At 34.8% G+C, this 24034-nt stretch overlaps 1 protein-coding gene, 1 long non-coding RNA gene, 1 other non-coding gene and 1 pseudogene across 4 annotated transcripts; 1 reads left to right on the top strand and 3 right to left on the bottom strand.

The window, feature by feature from the left end:
• Positions 1 to 1702: 1702 nt before the first annotated feature.
• LOC125474748 lies at positions 1703 to 7655 on the bottom strand (annotated as a pseudogene).
• Positions 7132 to 7205, bottom strand: TRNAN-GUU. The gene has a single exon. It is a non-coding gene; the product is annotated as a tRNA-Asn (tRNA).
• Positions 7656 to 13767: 6112 nt separating the features above from the next.
• Positions 13768 to 15770, bottom strand: LOC125474710 (autophagy-related protein 8C-like). 2 transcript variants are annotated; one of them, XM_048578687.1, is made up of 5 exons: positions 15650 to 15770; positions 14722 to 14777; positions 14588 to 14640; positions 14202 to 14320; positions 13768 to 14057 (listed from the first exon to the last, which is right to left on the bottom strand). In XM_048578687.1, the coding sequence occupies exons 1-5, from the start codon at positions 15684 to 15686 to the stop codon at positions 13963 to 13965; spliced, it is 360 nt and encodes a 119-aa protein (XP_048434644.1). In that variant the 5' UTR covers positions 15687 to 15770; the 3' UTR covers positions 13768 to 13962. The 2 variants fall into 2 exon arrangements, with proteins under 2 accessions (XP_048434644.1, XP_048434645.1); XM_048578688.1 differs by lacking the exon at positions 15650 to 15770 and adding an exon at positions 15477 to 15571.
• A 3815-nt stretch (positions 15771 to 19585) lies between these two features.
• LOC125474709 lies at positions 19586 to 21160 on the top strand. Its single transcript, XR_007256142.1, has 2 exons — positions 19586 to 19833; positions 20040 to 21160. It is a non-coding gene; the product is annotated as an uncharacterized LOC125474709 (long non-coding RNA).
• Positions 21161 to 24034: the final 2874 nt, after the last annotated feature.

The raw sequence follows: 24034 nt of genomic DNA, 5'->3' as shown, positions 1-24034 counted from the left end.
TCTTTTTCTTAATCATTGTTCGCTTATACGCAGAAGTGTAAAATCAGTCGAGGGTCAAATATTTCCAACTTAACCTTTTCACAATGGGTTGGGAATTTGAGTTTTGATTCTTATGAATTAAAATTAAATTTACACAATGGGCCGGAATTTAAACTTGAACTCTGAGTGTAATGTGTCTCATGAGTTTGATTCTTATAGTATATGGGAATCAAACTCACACCCCGCTAAAGAAATCATGTTATAGCAATCAAACTCAAACATCTTAATTCTCTTGTAAATGGGGAATCAAACTCACATAATAATGTTGTTCCTCCTATGGGGGGAACCTATTTGTTCCACACTTATAATTAACGTATCTTTATCGTACAAAAATCATAATCGGAACTGCACATTTTCTTTATTATCAACTAAAAATTATATCCACACAAAAAAAACATTTAATTTAGAGGTCTTTTAGCCCTTCATATGCCTCAAACAAATGAATGGTTCATCATGAGGTGCTAATTTTTACCAAAGCCTTTGATTGGTTTAACACGCATGAATGGCTAAAAGATCTCCAAAGTAAATGAAATTTTGCAGATATGATATTTAGATGATGATAAAGAGAATGAACAGTTCCGGTTTTGATGTTCATACGACGAAGATATGTTAATTATAAGTGGGGGAACAAGTAGGTTCCTCTGTAGAGGGAACACAAATCATTATCCATACCACTATGGAAGTAGAACTTCCACAATGCTCTGGTGGTTTGATTCATATAAACAGAAATCAAAACCCTTGATGAGTTTGATTCCTATGATAATATTATTGCTACAATAGTGACAATAAAGCTGAATTGTACTATTAACTGTGGAACCTACTTAATTTTTCGTTTTTCCTATTTTATGATTAGTTATTCTCCACTGTGGAAGGCCTAAGTCTAATGTAAGAGTTTATGTTAATCCAATAATTTAGGTACCTCATGCAATTTCTTGCAACAGATCATATGTAAGATAGTCAGGACTGGTAGCTTGCGGGGATTGTGGGAGAATAATAGTGGCCTGAGGGAATGGGGGTAACGCATGAATGTTCACTATGGCACATTGTGATAAGTGCATGGGGTTATTAGGGAACATAAAGATTGCATGAGCAAAAGATTGGTGGCATTGATATACTTGTCCGTGTAACTCATGCACAATGTGAGGCAGTTTCCACACCACCCCGTTTCTAGCGATTGAATCCAATTTCCCTACAAACCTTGTGTGCCCTTTTCTTAATTCTCTGGCAATTTCTCCTACAACCATTCAAATATGTTTCTTTATCTAACTAATTCTTTAACTTTTTCCTAAACTAAAAAATGTGTCCATAAGTACGTATGTCAGTTTTGTGTATCCAAATAATTTTATTGAAACTAATTAATTAGTATGAACGCTTTTAAATTCTTAACAACTAAGCAATTCTAGAGGCTTCAATTTCAACGAACAACCATGTCTTAATTACATCCTTTTCATGAAGCATTGATGCCTTAACATAGATTTACTTCAACCGAATATTATTACTTGACTTGGATTACTAGTCTTCCCACATTAGAGTTGGTGAAGAGAGGTCCTAAGCTCTCCAAGAAATTTTCAGTTCCATGGAATGTTTTGAGCTTAGAATAACCAATCTTGCCTTCCTTTAGGTGGCTCCTTCACAAAATCCCCCCAACGATGCAAGTATGAACTCACAATTCCACCATTGTATATTCACCTCCTTTCCGATTAAATTCATCAAATTCCTCACCCCCTCTATCAACCTGCACAAAATAGATGAGCTTTGCATTTGAGAAACGGACGAACATATGCACATGTCTAGATATATAAATTTCCAATAACATGTCTTTTTATGCATGTGATATTGGGTCATATTGCTTACAAATAATTAAATATATGTGCATGACAGTTATACGTATGAAGAAGACAAAGGGCAGTAATGGTATTAAATAACCTTACTGTAGCCTGATATCATGCCACAAAGAGGGATCTTTGCATGCTTGTTGACATGGTTGAGAGCAGCCTCAAGCATTCCACCGCCAACATTGTCAAGGTACACATCAATTCCATCGGGGAAATACCTGTAAAATTTTCAGTCTTCATGTTCATATATATGTTTCTCAAAATCTTAATGCTAATTTGTTAAACAATGATTACTTGGTCAAAGTTGCATCAAAATCTGTCTCGGCGTGGTAGTTAAAAGCGTCATCATATCCAAAATCCTCCTTGATTAGCCTCACCTAAAAACCACAGAAATTTATAAACCATCTAAACAAACAAAAATTGATCTATATAAGTTAATTAGAGAAATATGTATATCTGTTTTAACAAACACTATAATGTTCTATTATTTAATAATTCAACTTTTTAATATTTTATTATTCCATAATTCAAATTTTTAACACCAATTATTCTACCATTTTTTTTTCCGTCAAGTTATTTTTCTACTTCCCTTCTCCCTTTTCTTGTTTTTCTCGTCAAGTTCTCTTTCCTTTTCCCTTCTCCCATTTCTTTGTTTTTTCGGTCAAGTTCTCTCTAACCACTTCTATTCCTTCTTTCGTGTTTTTTTGTCTGTCAGACTCTCCCTCCGTCATTTGTTACTTCACCAATTTTAAATCTCATCGGCCATCATCCCATATCTAACTAGGTTTTTCATTGTCGTTACAATTGACATGAACGACTCTATCGTCCCAGATTTAATGGGCTTGGTCCTTGAATATACTAGCCGAAGCTCGTCCAAATCTCCACAAAATTCATCACTCTGTCGTCGATGTATCCATAGTCCACGACCTAGTCAGCATGTGGAGTAAGAACAGTGCAGCCTGTGGAGGAAGAACATTGAAATAAGATTTGTTTATGTATAGTTAGCTTGCGACTTTCTCCCTTCCTCGCTAGATTTAGTAGGGACTATTCACAGTGTCAAAGTAGCGAGACATATAGCAAGCAAAGATGATGGAAGTGGTGCAACAAGTGAAGAGCAATATAGGAAGATTGTGGGAAGTTTGTTATACCTCACTGCTACAAGGCCAGATGTGATGTATGCAACTAGTTTACTAGCTAGATATATGCATGGCCCTACAAACAAGCATTATGGGATAGCCAAGAGAGTTCTCAGATATGTCAAAGGGACACTGGATCATGGATTGAAGTATGGAAAAGGAAATGATGCAATGCTAATTGGATATTATGACAGTGACTGGGGAGACTCCATTGATGATAGCAAAAGCACATTCGGCTATGCATTCTCATTTGGAAGTGGAGCCTTCTCATGGACATCTGTTAAGCAGAATTGTGTTGCACTCTCAACTGCAGAGGCAGAGTATATTAGTGCATCAGAAGCTACAGCTCAGGCTATCTGGCTTAGATTTGTTTTGGAGAATTTTGGGGAATTACAAACTGAAGCAACTCCTTTGGAATGTACATCTGCAATCTCAATAACCAAGAATCCAGTGTTTCATCAGCGGACAAAACACATTGACAGAAGGTATCACTTCATTAAAGATGCCTTGCAGCAAGGAATTAGTGATCTAATCTATTGTCCAACCAAAGAGCAAGTAACATACATCTTTACCAAAGCTTTACCAAGGGAGAGGTTCAACTATCTCAGAGATAAGCTTGGAGTCATATCATCTCAAAGCTTAAAGGGGAGAGTGTTAGTGTATAAGCATTGAGCTAATCTGAGTTTGGTAAAATAAGCCTTGTGTTTAGTTGTGTATCCACTTTGGTTATTTTCACCAAGTGTAGGGCTCATTTGTAATTATGTCTAAGTGATGTGTAAAGATCCTAGAACTTAGCTAGATGTGTGGCTGGGATCATTTCCTGATGTAATGGTGAGAATCTAGTTGCATAACATACCATTATGCATTGTTGTGTGTGTGAGTGTGTGAATACAGAAGAGAAAGAACATTCTCTGTGATTTTGCAGAGAGTGAAGCACTCATATCCATCTTCATTCTTATGTGATTTTCTCTTCTTCCCTTACAAATTAGCACACACTAAATCAAACTTCATCACCTCTTAGAGCTTAGGTTTTGTGATTTTTCCATTAAAATAGCCAAACAACATCATCTACCGAGGCTATTAGAGATGCTCTAAGGGAGATGTTATTGGAATTTTTGTATAACAATTAGGTGTAAATTTATAAGGAAAATGATATTTTTAGAGTGTCATTAACATCTCCCATGTATAAACTCATAATAATATTGCATTGAATAGATATTTCAAAGTTTAGCATTCACACACTAAAACATAGTACTTCCAAGAATGAAACCGTAATAGAAATACTTCTTGTGAAAGAAATGTACAGTCACGATTTTGTTGCAGTCTCATCTGATAATTTGTCGTTTGCGTAATTTGTCAGGTTGGGCGATGTAGCAATACGCCATCAGATTTTCTGGATTTTCTAATTCATACCTCGTCCAATCGTTGATTCTTAACTGGCGTACATTATACATATCATCTTGGTTTGTCAATTTTACTATACCAAGAATAGCAATTAATTTTGCACTTTTAGTAAAGTTATGCTATTTAGGTACACAAAATTGACACACTTGCTGTACAAATATCGCATTTAAGAATGAGAAGAAATAACAAACTTGAAATTGAAAACAAATAACCAAGATAAATAACACCATGAATTAACGTGGTTTGGTTATACATGCTTATGTCCATGGGGCAACTACAACAATCTATTACTGTATCAATAATGAGTACAACAAAGAATCTTGCCAAGTCTCTAGGATTCAGACCTGACGAAAACATGAAAGAACAAGAACAAGAAATACACTCTTATCTCTTTTCTTTTTCCTCGCACACACTTTGCCATTCTCTCACTCTAACTCCTCGAGTGGTATACAACTTATTGTTTTGCTCCAATTCAAAACTAGTGCAATAGTCCCTTTATATAGCATAATAGAGGTCTTCTTCACTAAGGAATACCAATCCTAATTAGAATCTAGTTATCAATCATACTCCAATTGAGAAACCAACTACATTTAGAAAAACAACTTAAATTGGGTAAACAACTCCAATTGGAAAAACCGCTCCAATTGAAAATAACTCCAATTGGGTTGGGATAACCACTACAATTGGAAAATCAACTTAATCCTCTAAAACTATAATTATTAATAGACTTAGGAAAATTCGTCATGGGCTGGAAAAAAACTAATTCTTTGATACAAGTGGTCTCATATACAATAATAAAGGTTGTGAAAATGTGAAGATAAAGTTTCACATCAGTGTAACCAAACCTTGCAAGAGCGTACAAGAAGTTGAGCCAATCTCCATCCCGATTGTTTATGGTGAAACCTCAACTTCCTCCGTGGTATCAGAGTTAGGTTGGCCCACATGTGAAGTCCAACTCCATGTCACCCAATTTGTGTTGTTCACGTGTTTGGTTCGAAAATTCTCTACACATAAGGAGGTACATGTAAGAATGTGAGGACAAAATCTCACAATGGTGAAGGACCAAACCTTTGCACATTATTTTAAATACTACTGCAACTAAGTAATTAAATATTTGTTAATTTTATTTAATTATTTTTGGTTCTATAGTTACTCAAAGGGCACTTCAAATAATTGACCTCATTCATATTCTAAAATTCCAAACGAAGGTGCTGCACTCATATATATGACGTCGATCCTTTGGTATAATGAAAACATATATAGCGATGTCTTAAACTTTTGAAATTTCTGTACGGTCTTGAAACAAAATCTTTGTAGCCGTTTCTTTTTAAGTAGATTTTGTGGAAAAATTACAAAAAAAAATTATTTTTGTTTTATTCATTAGGGTTTTATTTAGATGGCGTTATTTGAGTAGTAGAAGAGAATTTTAAATTTGTACGGTTAATCTTTATTTCCAACTTGATGTCAAACTAGAATTCGATTCTTAGTTGAACTCTATCATACGAAGAAGTTAAATTTTTTCTTGCACCCACAAACCATGAACCTGAAAATGAACATTCACGTTGATTGGTAGAAGGTGATAAATATGTAGGTATGTCTCATGGGGGAAGGTATATATCGATCGCCGGTGCGTTGGGTGTAGGCCGATCGCCATTGTGTTGAGTTTGGATAATTGTCAACCTAAAAAATTGAAGATGGTGCTTGGTTTTGACAAACATTGGCCCCTTATGGTTGGATCTAAGAGGAATATCTACCGTTATACTAAAAGAAAAGAAAAAATTGTTTTCCCTGTGCTCGGTATGAGCATAATTTGGAATTAGATCAAAGCCACATGTCATGCCCATTGTTTGATATCCATGCTCCAACTTAAAAGTAGAGGGGTTGGATTACCTTCTAGATTACTGGTATTAGTTTTACGGTAAAACTTCAAAAAAAAAAAACAGCTATCTAAACCACTTTTCTTCTGCCCAACTCCCCGAAAACAACGTTTTACTTGCATGTGTTAAGCATATGGTTAGCGTTCCTTCGACTTTCTTAAAATCATACATAGACGATAAACCACACCTGTGACGACGATTGGTGCAGAAGAAAGTTCCAATTGGGATGAAATAGCAAATTGATGATGATTGGTACTCATCTGATCCGGTGCTTCCAATGACCCTATAGCCTCTGAGCTTGGCTAACTGCTCTGCGTACATTCCAACAGCCCCAGCTGCAGCCGAATTTACACATTGGAACCTGGTTTTGGGTCTGCTAGCGCACCTCAATTCCCAACAATGCTGCAAACCCAGGCACCCCAACGCATCATTAATCAATCACAACAATATTCATGTCATGTTAGAATTAATCTTATTGCTACTTAATTGATTAGTTGTAAGTAAATTAGGACTAAGTGATTACCGCACTCCGATATATTAAGGCAAGAAAATTACCGAGCTAATATATTCAGGCAAGGGAATACCATCATTTCTGTCGATCTTTCTTGTTAAGAACTGGTATGGTACCACACAATATTCAGCAAATGGTGCGAATGGACGGAGCACTATGCCAGCTTCGACATAGTTACTATCTTTTGACCCAAATGACCTCGTAAAGGTTGAACTGGGGAGTGCATAGCCCATCTTCCCAGCCATTGATTCTGCTGCGTTCATATGGCTCGACGGAGATGAATAGGGTGATGAAATTAAAATAAAGGAAGAAATAAATGAGAAAAAAAACGCTAGAAGGAGGGTTCGAACCTCCGACCTTGTGGTTAACAGCCACACGCTCTAACCAACTGAGCTATTCCAGCTGCTCGGTTAGATGTGTGCTCAAACCTTATTACAGCCTTAAGCCCCAAGGAACTCAAACCTTGCGAATTCCTTAAGCCCCAAAGAAAGCTGCTACAATGAGTTATGATTGGCGTAGAGGTGTCACGAGCACGGCACAAGTATGGTCCATTTAAATAAGGCATGACACAGTCTACACCTATTTAAATAAAGGAATCTTAATAAAACACTTTCGGTATTGTTCAATTTTAACAAAAATGACATTTTTACCTTGAAAAGTCACTGCTGGATTCACTTACACCTTTATTTTGTCATTTTCATTAAAACTAAAGTTTTTAAAGACTTTTCGTTAGTTTTCTTTTTAAATAAAGCATAATACAACACGATTTGTTAAAAGTGGATGGAACGGTCTTAAGATTTAGACCCTATTGACTAACCGGACCATGGCCCATATGAAAAATCTTTCGGACCATGGCTCATAAAAAAATTCTCATTTATTCATTATTTTTTAATTACAAACATATATTTTAAAGTTAGTAAGACTTAATATTAGTGTTATTTAGCTTAATAACATGGTCAATTAAGTTTTTTTATAAACTTTTTTTTGTTACAAACGATAGGATAATCTATATTAAGGGAAGACAGATTTGAACATGAGACCTCATGTTCTAGGACGAAGACTCTTAATCGATTGAATTACAAGTCACTTACTATTTTTTTTTTTTAGCTTTTAATATAATTAAAGTTTGTTTTGCAAAGTTGCTCTTTTAGTAACGACCCAGCACGGCCCAAGTGTTAATTAGCCATGGTTGCGGGTTGGGTTGGGCTTAATGTTTTATTAAGTAGATCGACCCAAACACAATTTGTTAATTAAGTGGGTCGGTCCAAACGCAACCCAAGCTCATATGGGCTGCCTTTAAATGAGTCAGGGTAGCCCATTTGACACCTGGCATAATCTCAATTAACCTGTATATATTTAATTTACCATTAGTGTCACCGCAATTAATATTAAGATACGATGCATTTAATTAATAATAACTAGCATATGCCCCACACTTTGTGTGTGAAAATAATTTTTAGTTTCAGTTTAAAATGGGAAGGAGAAAGAGAGAAAAAAAGGAATGTGGATTAGAGAGGTAAGTTTTCTTTTTTATATTTTATTTTTCAAAATTATAGGATGTTAGGATCACCCTTGAATGAGGGCTTGAAAAATAACTGTAAAAGTTAGTTTGTGTGAATTTATTTTACTGCCCATGATTTTATTTTGTGGTAGAAGACAAAATTATTTTTTTACTTTTTTTTTTATTGACAGAGGATTTTATTAATATAATTTAGATACGTATAGGAAGAAGAAATGGAAATATGGATTAACCAGTCAACTTTTCTATATAAAAGGTATGAAAATATTGAGAGAGAAATTTCATATATTACGTGTATTCCAATTAATTCTCCTTTAGTCTAAAACCCCCATTTCCAATGCCCATAAGTCCACACATCTGCTCTTTGCTATCCACACACATCAAAGGTACTTTTCTCACTATTTTTCTGTATGTGTTTGTGTTTGTGTTTGTGGGATAATGTTGGGTTTGCTTAATTTACAGTTTTTTAGTGCATGAACCATTCTTTATTTTAGTACGAGAGGTTTGCGAATTTGTCATCTCGCCTGTTGGTTAACTCTTATTCTAAGAAAATTCGCCTTATTACTGATGTATACAATTGTCTATTTAATTATGTGATGTGAAAATTAGACATATAAACATACACAAATTGGGACACTCAAGAATCTCTCCATGTTCTGGGCCACATGGACAATGAAACCCTACGATCTTATCTTCATGATTTTAATTTCCCTTTACGTAATGCTTAATTTTATGGTTTTTTAGCTGTGCACCCCAAAAACGTTGAGGCCTCTGGGTTTCTTTTTAAGCATTACATGTGCGTCATGTTAAATTATTTCCCACCTAGACTTTTACCATTTCTATTTTATCCTGTGTTTTCTTTATGTAATATTTTATCAAAATCATCCATACTTTCCTGTTAAAAGAAATAGCATTGTGAATTGTGATAGTTAGTACTACACATGACATATTACACAGTGTTGGGTCTTGAGTTACGTACATACGCAAAAGAATGAAATATTGCGACAGGAGTATGGAATTCGTTGTGGAAGTTTTAAGCTGGGTTGGAGACTTGAGCTCAGGAAGTCACGGCTGCGATGAACTCGCACTTGAACCACAATACGAATACTATCAAGAACCAGAACCCTACCAAGAACAAGAGCACGAGCACGAGCACGAACAAGAACCAGAGCAAGTAGAGAATGATGAGCAGCCTGCTGTAGAAGATCAGAAAGAGGAAGGGAGGAGCAGCAGCAACGACAAGAAGCATATGAAAAACGCAGCTGCATTGGGACTTGGGAAAGCCAAGGTGGGTGCTGAGAAGGCCAAGGGAAAAATCAATTGGATTAAAGATAAGTGTCGCCACAAAGACAAGGTTTCCAAGTGACCAAATGTCGCTAGCTAAATGTTGATGAAGTGAAAATAATGAGTTCTCCATGTTGCAAAACATGATTAGAAGGAATAAATTCATTTTCTGTGAAGTTTGATTTATGCTTAGTTGATATAGTTTTATCTCAACGTGAAATTTTTATTTGCCCTTTCCTAGTCGTCATGGGAAAAAAAGGCAGTAATAAGAAATGAGATTCTAATTATATTCCCATTGTTTAATATTCTGATTGGTTCTTGTCTATTTTTGTTTTCCAATTGAACCCCGAATTATTCTGATTAGTATTTGTAAACACGAAATTTCAATGCCTACAATATTCTTTCAATTTCATTTTAATTATAATCCCATTGTTTAATACTCAGAAGAAATCAACTCTCAAATTTACGATAATCATTAATAAAGTTTCGAATTTGGTTAGTAGAAACACCGACACAACAATGTGTATCTTAACCAATAGTGCAATTTTGCTCACCCCTCCTAAAGTGAGGGTGATGCTCTCTCCCCAATTGATTGTCAGTTAGATCGGTTAGATTTAATTAATTTAAAAGCCAAATTTGAAATTTAATCTAACCTAAAGGCAATCAATGGGGGAGCATTGATAGGTGCATTATTTATCACATTTTCATGTTATTTATCCCTAAGTTTTGTTAAGGAATTGGTCTTAAAAGAGCCTTATGACTTTCATTTTCTCTGTTTCAGCCAATTTGCGCATGCATGACGTTTTTGGTCATAATTCGACTTTTCGAAGGAGTTTTGATGCAAGGTCAATTGGAGAAGGAAGCTAAGAAGCGGAAGATCATTGTATCCAAATTTCATAATTTTTCATAAAGCCAAACGTTCCAGTTTTCAAAGTCAATCCGACAGAAGTAGTTTTCCAGTCAGAACCACGCAGCTGTGGAGAATGAAGATTTGAAGGCTTTCCCGATTTTTCCTAGTGGCGTGTGATATATTCTTGGAAAGATAAGAGATAAATTTAAGTTTCCCATATTTTTTCAGAATTTTCCAAAAGAGAAATCGACCTCAAATTTGGTGTGCAAGTCAGATGTTGTGTTTCCCAAGTCAAGAAGGATTCTTTCCTCTCATTGATTATTTAGGAAGTTGTTCTCTTTTAGGAGAGTTTTTTTTTTTTTTTATCAGACTTTTTAGGATTTTATTAGAATAAATAGAGTGCTCTAGGCTATCTTAAAGGGGAAACGGTAATAGAGAAAAGTTGTCCAAAGGGAAGGAAGGAAGCTTAGCATGTCTTACCATTCTTTTCCGGGTTTTATCTTTTTCCATGACTTCTTTTGTGATTTTTATTATGATTATGCGTAACTAAATTACTTTTCTAAGGTTTATGATGAAGCCATGACATGATTATTCCCGAAGTATCTTGTTGATTACTATCTGATTATATGCCATGTTTAGTTCTTAATCTTTGTGCTTAATCTATTCTAGTTTCGAATGTTCTTATGACTAGCCATCATTGTGAACTTGTTTCTAGATAACTAGATAAATCTAAGAGGATGACCAATCAATTAGGTTTATTGGATTTAAGATTAAGAAGACTAGACAAACTAGTGAAGATGACCAATATCAAACTGGTCCTACTTGGTTGACATAATTCTTCAGTGCTTAATGGGTTTTTATGTGTTCAACTGTATGTCTAACCAATAGGATATAATTGTCACGTAGAGACACACGAGTTGATGTTTGACCACGGATTAATTCATATCTTAGAAAGAATAACCTTAAATATTGGCGTGGTAATTGGATAGTAATCGGCTTGAAGAAAAGAGAATAGGATTGTTATTGGTGGATTCATGACCTTAGGCTTTCATCACATTAATTTCTTTTAAACTTTCATTCGTTGCGTGTTTTTGTTATTCATATTCCTGGTTTAATTTTAAGTTGAAGTTTTAATTATTTTTCATAATCAATTAATCAATCATTTGTTCCCTAGTTAAGTTAAGTTTCACGTACTCAACTGGTTGAATTGTTATTAAAAGCAATCCATATGGGATCGACCTTGTATTTGCATATATTTCTACACTTGATTCGTGCGCTTGCGAGTTTAATTTGGTTTAAATTAAAGGAAAACTAATGAAAAAGGCTTGAAAAGTTTTAGTTTTAATAAAAAAATCATGTTATAAGTTTTGTTTAATGATTAGTACAAGGCCCATATTAAAACAGTATATCTAAAAATGGCCCAACTATGATAAATTATGATTTGTCGATTTTACCCCTAACTTTTTTAGGTTGAGTTCCAGATTTTCATCGTTAATGGGGTTCATCGTTGTTTTGCAGATCTTCTTCTTTTTCTTTGAAACAAAAATATAGATCATCATGTTATTTAATTTATATTTTGTATTATTTCGTTGAAATGTGATCGTCATTATTATTCATAGTGGATTTGAGGTAATGTTTTTCAATTTTTCTTCGTCAGTGGAATTCATCGTTTGTTTCTCCATAAAATAAATTTGAGATCTACATGCTATTCAATAACAACGACAGGTCACTGTTTCTGGACTGTAAAAATAAACTGTTTCTAGATTTTAAGTAACATTGTTTCTGGAAACTAAGTCACTGTTTCCAGAGACAGTGTTAGTTTTTCCAGAGGCAGTGTTAGGTTTTTCCAGAGACAATGTTAGTTTTTTCAGAGACAATGTTAGTTTTTTCAGAAACAGCTACGATTCAAAACATAACAGGTCTCATTGTTTTCTAATAAAGTGGCAAAAAAATCATATTATTTCCTAGAAATGTTTAACATTAACAGTGTTATGAAAGTTGAATGTCATGGTTGAAGTCACTTTTCTCTCTCTTTCTCGTCTACTTTTTCTATTTTCTTTTTCTTTTCCAGATTTAATAATTGGGGAAGGTGGTTCTATCACAGGTAGAGATATATTTTTCTTTCTAGTTTTATGGAGAAATGGGTGCAAGAAATTGGAATTTTTGGTTTTTTCCTGTTCCATGGAAAATGGATTTAGTTTGAGTGTCCTCCTCATTGATTCAATTGCACAACTCTTTTCCTGTTCGTTTCTTTTTAATTGTACTTTTGGAGATTGGATTCAATCATTTGGGATTTTTTTCTTCTCAAAGTCTGGTTATTCTCCAAATCTGAATCTAATTTGAATAAGGAAATTCAAAAACTAATATATGCACCAAGAATGAAGGAAGAAAAACCCAGAAAACGAAACGATGATCGACGCTCTGCTTAGAGCTAACGTGAGTTTTCTCCTTCATGAGAACAAACAAGTTTCAGACCTGCGCCTCCTTGTTGGGGTAATTTTGGAAACTTATTTTTATTTCTGTTGGGCTCTGTAATTCAGCACATATAGAATTGGAGGTTTCTGTCTTTATGGTTAATTTTGAGATGCTTTTGGTTAAAGAAAACTATAGGGTGGTTTTTTTATTAAAATAATCTTGGTCTAAGCCATTTTCATTAAAGCTCCCTTAAATTAATCTATCATTTAGGTTAGCTTAAATACACATCAAGCGTTGCCCGCACTTTAGGGGTTGAGCAAATGCACTACTTAAAAAAAAATATAATGGAGGCATATATATACTTTAGAGAACCTTCCATCACCACCAATTTGAATAAAGTACGGTGTCAAAAATTTATCTCAATGGGAGCAATATAAACCTTGATGTTATCTTCTATCTAACGCTAGCAGTGTTCTCATTTACAGTGAGTGTGTAACAATGTTGTTTCTATGTACAAACCTAACAATGTTCTTATTTGCAGTGTATTTATACTTCGTATGTTGATGGTTAAAACCCATTCAAATTTCATTCTCATTCGATTCGGTCCTTCTTAAATTAGTTTACAAATTAATATGAAAAAGAGGGGGCAGAGGGAACATAGTGATGGCTTTCTGAGTGAGTAAGAACCCTTGGTCCTAATGATGTAATGGTTTATGTGAAATTGGAGTCCAACTCAGAAGTCGGAAAATTCAAGTCAAATGGAGATGAGCTCAATAAGAGTCTCATGAGTTTGGTTTCTATAGGAAATATGAAACCCCCAATTGTTATAGGAATCAAACTCGAACAACCTGATTACCATAGCCAACATGAACCACTCTGGGAGGTTTAAGACTAAGCTTTGACGCAAGTAGGATATCTTTATTCTACAAATTTAGTTTCAATTTTTTTGTTGAAGACTTGAATTAGATTACAAAGTTGCAAAGAAAAGGCTTAAGCAGAAATTTTGGGATCTACATACGCACACATAAATAATCCATCGACTCGACTGAAAGATAATTTACATCACTTGTAACTTCTTTTATTCTTCTGTCTTCAGAATGTCCCGAATGTGTTCTCGCCGCTGTACGTCATGTAAAGAAAGCCATCTTCATCCTTATTTTCCTCATAAATAGCAGACATCGTAGCGGCTGCAACAAATCAATTGTATCTATAAAACTGAGCATCTATAAAACTGAATATAAAATAGTAACCTATCATATCAGAATTTCTTGTTTTGTAGTAATCAAGTATATTGAAGAGAACAAAGCCATAATAGAGCCATTATATCTCACCTGTGGGTGGCAAAATATTCTTAACAAAGATGAAAATAGCCTTCTCAGCACTGAGCTTGATCCTCTTCCGGACAACGTACACGAACTGGCCAATAGTCAGATCAGCAGGCACCAGGTATCTACATTCAGGAAAACCAGGCACAAATAATTTGTTACTAAATTTTGGCAAAAGATAATAATAAAATATTTGGAGTAAGAGGACAACAATAGGTGTAACAAAACAATCACGTACGTTGACTAATTAGAGCGTAAACACGTGAAGACAACAAACAAAATTTGCACAATTGATATGATATCCAGAATCCAGAGATGTCACAGATAGAAGCAAAGAGGAAAGCGGTTCTCAAAATGTCTATGAGACGAGCAAGTATTAGGAAACAACTTACTTTTTCTTGTCAATTTCAGGCACATCACTCTTCTCAGCCCTTTCCACAACCACCTGCAGCGGGAAATGAATTACAGAACAAAAGTAGAAGAGAAACATGCCCACAACTGCAATGGAAAGAAATAACAATCATACTGGTATTCTGTCAGGATACTTCTCTCTTATGCGAGCAGCTTCGGCTTGTCTCTTTTCTGGCATGTACAAAAACACACTCTTTAAACTTCAATACAAATTGTTGAAAAAAAAAAAAAAAAAAAAACAATTTACATGGGTACTCTACCACCATGGCCAATAACCCTAGAGAGGAACTTCAGCACAGATTTACATATATATTTAAAAGGAAGTTCAATTAGCATCCAAGATCTGGAACTTGACAGACATAAGCCATCTAGTCGATTGTTCTTCCATAGGTACGCTATATAATTTACATATACCTTTAAATACGAATCAACAATTTCTATATGAACTATTACCGAAGATTCATCGTAAGTTAGGGCTGCTCAACTCAAATCTTTTTGTTTTTCGACAACTTCTCAGGAACGAAATCATTACCAAGATTTAGTGACAATGGTTTTCTATAATAGAATTTGTGACAGTGTGCCACATGGTGTTTGTCAACAGTTTCTCAGACACCAATCATATAACAAAAGTCACAGGATGAAGAACAAAAATTACAATTAAAACCCACAAGGGAAAATATATAATTCTTGGGTTTTTGGCCTTCTGCTGCGGTTTCAAGGTTCGTAAGACCAGTCTAAATTCAGCACCGTAAAAGCACCTAACTTATATTTATCTTTTCTTGATATTATAGAATATTTGAGGATATGGGAAAGTTAAAACTTTCAGAGGATTTATGCAGAATATTACAAAGAAGAGAGCAATCAACCAACCCATAAATAATGTAAGAATATAGCCAGGGTTCCTGACGATCAAGAACTATTCTACAACTCCCACACCAAAAAAGAAAAAACAACAATTCTGAACCTAATAAAAAGCACACGAGAAAAATCAAAAAGTCAAACGTAATAGTTTTAAAAATTTTCTTGTAAATTAAAATACGTACCGAGAGGGTGCTCCATCTTGAACGCGTTTTTGGCCATGGAAACTCCTCTGAAATCCCTCAATTATAGAGAACAAAATAAAAGGAGAAAGTAGGGTTTTAAATAAGTGGTGCGCGTTTAATTAAATAAAAATTGGAGAGAGATAAATATTTTATATAATTAAAAAAAGGAAGAAAATCACCAAATGCCCTCCCACGTAAGCTTGTGTAACAAGTTAACAGGTACTTTGACACATGCCAGAATTGTATTTTATAAAATAAGTTTGGACTCAGTAAAAATGACAGAACCCAAAGGATGATTTTGAACAAGAATTTGCATTACCAACAACACTGTGAGACCAAACTTAGATTTGACAAGTAATTTAACCACCTGTAATCTCCAAGCAAGTTGCAATCTAAAAAACTACCCGCATAATTCAGTTGCAAGTATCTCTCCGGTTCCCAAATTAGAACAAAATCCAGTTAATTACCTATTTTCCATCAGAATCTCATGGAATACCCCTGCTTCAATAGCATTAGTATTACCCTTCATATGCATCAACATTCAACTTTATCCAACCTGTAGGACAAACTTCCCTTAATTTATAAATAATTTCGATTAATATTAATAAATATTTTACCTTTATTATATTAACTTTTATCACAATTAAATGGTTGACAAAGAACCTTATTTTATCAAATAGGTAATGTTACAGCAATTTACCCCCTCATTCAAATATTTTTCTCACCTAATTTCATTAAAAAATAAAGAATTAGGCGATATTAAATTTTAGAAAACTACGATGTAGGACATGGAATGTCGGCTCTTACACAATGTGAAAAGTTCTAAACGCTCTAAGAGCCAATATTGCCCCTCACTTATTGACAATTGAGAATCATCAAGTTAAATTGTCTCTTGCCACTTAGTACTTCGGTCTAGTGGTATTTCTCTTCACTTGTAAGTAAGAGGTCTTATATTCGATTCTGGCCAAAAATGAATTTGAACCACATTATTACTAGCCCATTGTGAGGCTTAGCTCACTCTCCCACACCCTTAGTGTAGATAATATCCTATGTTCAGAAGAAGAAAAAAAGTTCAATTTTCCCCAAACGATTTGTAATTCAATTGATTAAGGGCACACTCTAGGAATATCGTTTGTTTTTAAGGTACATAATATTCTAATTAAAAATACAAGAAAAAAACTTAGAACAATACATGTTAAATCACCTACACATATTACAAGCAACTTGTAATTCAATTAATTGATTAAGAGCTTTCACTCCTTACACACATGCTCTAAACTGTTCTTATGTTGTAATTTGAGATAAGCAGGCTCATTCTTGGCCGAGAGAAATTTTTTATAGGATGAACTTTGTACCCTTCCACATAGATAGAGAGAGAGAGAGAGAGAGAGAGACCCAAGACCATTAGGCATTAGGCCCACTCAAGTGGCCAAAACTTTAGTCCGTAGTAATGAAGGGAAGGGATCCTCTTCAGATCTCTTCCACCAAATTTACCCAATCAAACAATTCGGATTCTTAAAATTTGATTCAACGGCTAAAAACAGGAGGTTCCCTTAAAAGTTATAATAACTTTAATCATTGGATCAAATTTCAAGGACCCGAATTGAATGATTAGATGGATTTGATGGAAGGGATCCAGAGATGATCCCTTTCCGTAATGAAAATGTTCTTGAGCTCCAACTTCTCCATCGTCGTAGATGATGAAAATGTATGTTAAGACAGGAAGATTACACATCGAGATAGGATCATTTTCGTACGTTTACATTTGTCAAAAACGTCATCCACACTCCAAATGACCCCCTTACAGGAAACATATAAGGATGTAAAAATAACTAAACATAAATTCTACCAAAGGTCAAGACTTACTGAGATCTTTCGGAGTCTTATTCTTGACTTAATCTCGACCCTTCCTCTTACCATAAAAGGCCCCAGCTATTGAATGATGTTGAACGACATCAAGACGTTGTCGCTTAATCTCTCAGTATATCAATCTTAAAATGACCGCACATGACATGTTTCACATTTTTTAATGCATCTCGTCGCATCTTACCAAAATTCATATATTTTGTAGAGTGCTCCACAATGTCGTCCATATCATGACAAAATTCTTGTGGATGCAAATTTCTTCCTCCTTGTTTTTAAACAAAATTGTAACTATAAAACAAATAACACCTTAGGTCAAGGTCAAGAGCCTCACACGCTCACGATGAATTGGGGGGGTGCTTTGACCGAAGAACTTCCGATGCCAAAGTTAGAATTTTGAGGGAAAAATATTTGGAGAATTTAGCAAGAGAATTGGAATTGAGTTTTGGAGAAAATTAGGTGGTTTATATAGGGGTGTGGCCGGCCCCTTGGGGAGGAGGAGGACCGGCCACTTGGATGGTTTTTTGGGTGAGGTTCATGATTTGTTAGCTAATTAATAAATCAATTTGGTAATAAATATAGTGAAGTGTTATTGGCACTCCAAAAATTTCATTATACACTCCTCACAAGTGTATTTTTCTTTCCAAATATAGAAAGTTTGGAGAGTAGAATGAGATTTTTTGAGTGCCAATAACAATTCCCTAAATCAATTAATTAGTTAATTAATATAATTAGAAATGAATGATTTGGGGTTACCTTGTGGAGAAGATTGATGAGGATGGATGAAATAGGTTTTGAATAAATACCTATTGTGGGCACTTTGACTTGATTGAGGAATGACTGTCCACTGCTCGCGTGTAGGAGTTCTAATGCTCCTCGAGGGTAATTTTGTCCTTCTACTCTAAAATCCACGTGTCACCTCTATATTCTTCGTGATTATTTTTGGCTCCACAACCCAATCACGAGAAACATGCAAAATATATAAAACATGTGTCATATTTTTTTTTCTCTTTCATATGATGTGAGAGATAAAAAAACAGGAATATACAACCAATTATATAAAAAAAACCCAATCAAGCATAGTAAGTGCAACAATGTAAATCATCCTCATCAATGTTTTGGTGTTAATGTCTCATTAGTCAATATTAATTAATTTTTTTTAATAAAATCAAAAAATTAGTTGTGTGGTAGTATGACACATATATTATGTGTGTCAATTGTTATATTACATGACTGTATTTCGGTACTATACAATAACTTTTCATGCAACTCGTGTCATCAATCTTTTGGCAAGTCCTTTCCTTACAAAGTTGCCCATAAAACTTTTGAAAATTGCGGACCAACTTTTTTCCATCGCTGACCTCTCACCTACAAGATATGGCAATGGGGTATGATGCTAACCGAGTACCTTATCATGTGTGAAAATTCAGTACTGGGTCTCAATTTCCAAACGCCAAAGCCGAACAGTAATTCACCAAAATGATGGCACGAATTGACAACTAGAATAATTAGGGTTTCAAATTTCAACTTTCAGTGCTGCAACCTAAACATAAAACGCATGGCATGGCATGTCACCTGTATATAGCTACTCTACTACCTAACGCCTACAAAGTTAATCAATGCCCCCATATTGCAGAGACCTTTAAAAACACTGTTGAAGAAAAGTATGCAGTGATGGCGGTGAAAGGGGTTTTGAATCGAACCAAAAAACCTACGAGACGAAACCAAACCAAACCAAAACGTCCCGAAACAAAACAAAGGTTCTCTATGTTTGATACCAAATAACATAAATGCGGATTGAACAGAACGAACATCTCTTCTTCCCCTACCCCATCATCCATAAATGCTCAAATTAAAAGCCCTAGATTTGTGTCCGTGACCTATTTTTATTTTTTAAAGATTCTTGTACCTTGTTCAAAATTAATATTCCCAACTTCCTTTGTTGCAAGGTGGTTGTAAATTTTAATGCAACTTCTTCAATGCTACCACCACTAGTAACTGGTAGCCACCTCCCTTTGTTGGGCAATAGCTTCTGAAAGAGACATACATTCATCTCTCTCTCTCTCTCTCTCTCTCTCTCTCTCTCTCTCTCTCTTTCTCTCTCTGCTCTTCCTGCATTATTAATATGTTTAAGTTGTTCTCTCCACCCATTGCCTCATTTCCAAATTACCTCCTTTCTTCTCCTTTCACATATTCTGTCAGTTCTTGTTCCAAGCTCATATCAATTTATAAGCAGTAATTTCTACAACCTAATTTTTGTGTTTTGTCTACTTTTCAACCCATATTAAACTCTTTATTTTGTTGGTTTTGTAACACATAATGTAAGTTCATATACTTCTAATCTTTTTCTTCGGGAAGTGATTTTTGCACTCGTGTTTCTTGTTCTATACTCAGCCCTTTTTGTCTGGGACTGAAACAAGGTGAAGAGTGCGGAAGGAGAAAGTGGAAGTGCGAAAATCATTAACTTTTTGTTTTCACTCCAAGTTTTGTTTTGTGTAAAGATGAAAATGATGTGTTTGTTTTGTAGCCTATTCTATGAAAAGATGCATGGAATGGAAGCCAAAGAAAGAGATGGATTGGGATCAGTTTGAACGGGATATTGGTCCGGTTCAATAAGAAAACAGTGCTCTCAAAGTGCTTGAGCTCGGCTTTTTGATTGAGCCGTGCCAATATCACGTGCCACTGTTCCTCTTATCATATATCCCACCCTTTGCTCTATTCCAATTCAAAGGTATACACTTTCTTTTTTTTTTTTTTTTTTTTTTTCATTATTCATCTTGACATAAATTAGGGTTTTTGAATTTTGTCTAGTGAAAGTTTCTCTAAGTTCTTAGCTTGTTATAATTCAATATCTACTTTCTCTAGACATTCCCCAATGCAAGGGAAATGTTGAGATAGTTGTGAGATGCGAGTGGTAGGTCGAGTTGTATTACATTGATTGATCGACTACTCACATTCTACAAGATTTGCTCCACATTTGAGGAAGGGAGTTGTTAATAGCACTCTAAAATGTAATACACTATTTTGTATGTTCTTGCAAAATTACAGTACATAATGATGTTTTTAGAGTGTCAACAACAATTCTCTTACTGATTTACTAGCCTAAACTAACTCTCAGTATTTGGAATGCTGGGATTAGAACAAATGCTTGACCATTTTATTGTATGTCGGCAAATTTTGTTGAGTTTCTCACAAGCCTTTAACCAAAAGAAGTCAATTGTATTTTGGATGAGTTGCCATTTTCTCCATAAGTTTATGTGGATGAGAAAGCTACTTCGAAACCGACGTCTTGGATTGGCTTTGTATGTTCATAGTTTGGTTAATTGAAATCTTGTGTGCCACTTTTAGATGCTACATTTTGCCAGTTTGTTTACATCAAACCATTTTTGTTATAAAGACAAAGATTATTCTACAGTAAAATAAACCAAGGATGATTCGACATTGTTATGCATATGGCAAGAAAATGCATATTGCCAAAGGTTATTCTTGGTGTGGCAGTAAATTAAAGGCATAGCTGTTTTGTCCAGTTGTAGCAAAGTTTTCTGTGTGTTTTATTAACTTTTGGGTTAAATTGTCCTCATAAAACACCAACTGTACTTTTGACAATGTCCTAAGTAGTTTCTAATGAAGAAAATAATTGTACTTTTTTGTCTTTTACTGTGCGCCAATGTATAGTGTACACCTGAAGAAACGAATGTCCGATCAAAGATTCAACAATCAAGAATCTATTGTGTTTGAATGATGAAATTTAAGATTATTAAGGAATTTGAAAATGACGGAAATAGAAATGATATAATTTTATTTTTTAGAATTTATGAAAGTTCTTGTTTGATTAATCTAAAAAAAATGTGATTCAATGTTCCAGTTGATATAGTGTTGGTTTCATCTATGCGTCTCGTGTTTATAACTCTCACTCCCCCTGAATTATTGTAAATATATTCAAACCTTCCTCCTCCCCTTAATACTAATGAATTTTAAAAAATAACATAAAAGAACAATGAAATTAGAATACGGAATCATATGTGTGTAAAGAGTCATGATTAATATATAAAGGGTAAACTACAAAAAATTACCTCAACTATTGGTGTCACGACATTTTCATACCTTATCTTTTAAAATTGACAATGTCATACATCATCTTACGAATTTGTGTCAATGTTATACCTTCTGTTAGTTTGGCGTGAATTTCTCAGTTAAATGCTGACCTAGCTTGATCCGGAACCCATTTTCTATTAAAAAATTAATAAAATATTATTAAAAACAACAAAAAAATCATTTAATAATTTTTAAATATTAAAATAATAAAGAAAAGTATAAATAAATAAATAAAATAAAAAACCCTCACGTCCCCTTTCCCCACCCCCCTTCTCTCTCTTCTCCCTCATCTTCATCTTCTTCCCCCTTCCCTTCCTACAACCCAGGAAAAAAAAAAAAAAACCAATTTATCTTCCCTCCCCCCAACTCGCGATTTTCCCCAACCCCCTTCCTTTCTTCCCCCCTCCCATCTTCCCTAAACATGCACCCACCCTCGCACCCACTACCTGCAACCCAAAAAAAAAACACAGATCTCGTTGAGGTGGAATCAAGAAACCTTCGTGATGGGGTGGAAGTGGTGGATTTAGGGTTGGCAGGGGTTGGGTTTTTTAGGGTGGTTTTCATTTTTTTTTTTTTTTTTTTTTTTTTGGTTGAAGATTAAGCTGGAAGATGAAGATGGGGGAGATGAGAGAGAGAGAGGGGGGGAAGGGACGAAGTGATGTTTTTTTTTTTTTTTTTAACTTTTGTTTTAATATTTAAAAATATTAAATAATTTTTTTAGTTTTTGATAATATTTTATTAATTTTTTTAATAGAAAGTGGGCCCTGAATCAAGTCATATCAGCATTTAACTGAGAAATTCACATCAAGCTAACGGAACATATAACATTGGCACAAATTCATAAGATGAGGTATGACATTATCAATTTTAAAAGATGAGGTATGAAAGTGTCGTGATACCAATAGTTAATGTAGTTTTTTTGTAGTTTACCCATATATAAATAAAAGATAGTAGTTAAGAAATGTGCTAGTAGTGGGGTGGGCGACAACGACAATGATGGTCGGTGGTGGCAACGTCAGTGATGACGTGGGTGGAGGTGGTGGCCGCTACAAGGGCCACAATGGCATGTGGTGGTAGGGCATCTGTGATGGTGATGATAATGGCGGGTGATGGTGGTGGTAACAAGTGGTGGTATGTTGCCACTCATGGTTGCTTTTTTTTTTTTTTTTTTTTTTTTTTTTGAACTCCCACTTATAGAAGATAGAAAATGATGCATGTGGTGGGGTGGGCGACAACGACAATGATGGTCGGTGGTGGCAACGTCAGCGATGACGTGGGCAGAGGTGGTGGCCAGCTGCAAAGGCCACAACGGCATGTGGTGATGGGGCATTTGTGATGGTGATGATAATGGCGGGTGATGGTGGTGGTGACAAGTAGTGGTTTTTTTTTTTTTTTTTTTTTTTTATACTCCCACTTATAGAAGATAGAAAATGACGCATATTTACATATAATTTAAACTTAAGAATTGGAGGTCTTAAATTCTAATTTTTTTTTCACGCATAAAATTCTAAATTTCTATATTTATAAATCCAAACAACAAAATTAATGTATATCAATTTATAAATTCAAACTTTTATCTAAATTTCAAGTTTATTTCCATCATTCAACCATAGCGTAACAGTCATGGATCCCGTTGTATGTCCATACTAGAAAGTCCCTATTGTAAAATCCTAGTAAAGGTAATTGCTAATTCTAATAATAATGCAAATGAAGTCGTTTTCAATTTTCTGTCTTTTTCTAGTTAGCATGCAAATACATGCTTGTGAAAAGTAAAATAAGAAAGATAGATTTGTGTCTTTATAGAAAGCAAATTCGAACCATCGATTTCAGCATCTGAAATAGGCATGAAAACAACACTTCCAAGTTTCTAATGTTTGGCAACTTCCAAGTTAAACAGAAAGACTTGGCTCTTTAAGGATTGAAGGGAACTTCTCTCTAAAATACATCGTGACATTCATAAAATTTTGTACTTATAATCAGAATCATTCATATTTATAAATATACGAACCATCTATCTATTTACTACAATTAATTGACTATGAAGTATTTGGAATTGGATGGAATTAGTGGAGGCAAATCTTTGGGATCCTCCTGACAGGAATTAGTGGGTCGTTGGATTTTTAAATTTCAGGTAGACGGGTCATGAGTCCACTTCAATCAGCTGTGGTGTTTTAATACAAAAAACCTCGGTATTAGTTAGAGTGAGGTAATTCTATATAAAGGACTTGTTCTCTAAATCTATGGCCGATGTGGGACAGAGGAATTCCAACAGGTGTATATTCCTGCCGTGTGAGTAAGCATTGATCACGTCACTCATTAAGCACGGGATGAGTGCCCTAAGTCACACGGCAATATATGCAAGAATGTCCCGAAAACATCGGTGGAGCCACGGATCGTGTGAGATGAGTCACATGATAACTGGGAAAG

This window comes from the organism of the source record quoted next, unplaced genomic scaffold (genome assembly GCF_019419815.1).
Source record: "Pyrus x bretschneideri cultivar Hongxiangsu unplaced genomic scaffold, Pyrus_bretschneideri_v1 Contig13, whole genome shotgun sequence".
Lineage (NCBI taxonomy): Eukaryota > Viridiplantae > Streptophyta > Magnoliopsida > Rosales > Rosaceae > Pyrus > Pyrus x bretschneideri.
The sequence above is the reverse complement of the archived record's forward strand: the minus strand, read 5'-3'. Positions and strand labels throughout refer to the sequence as shown.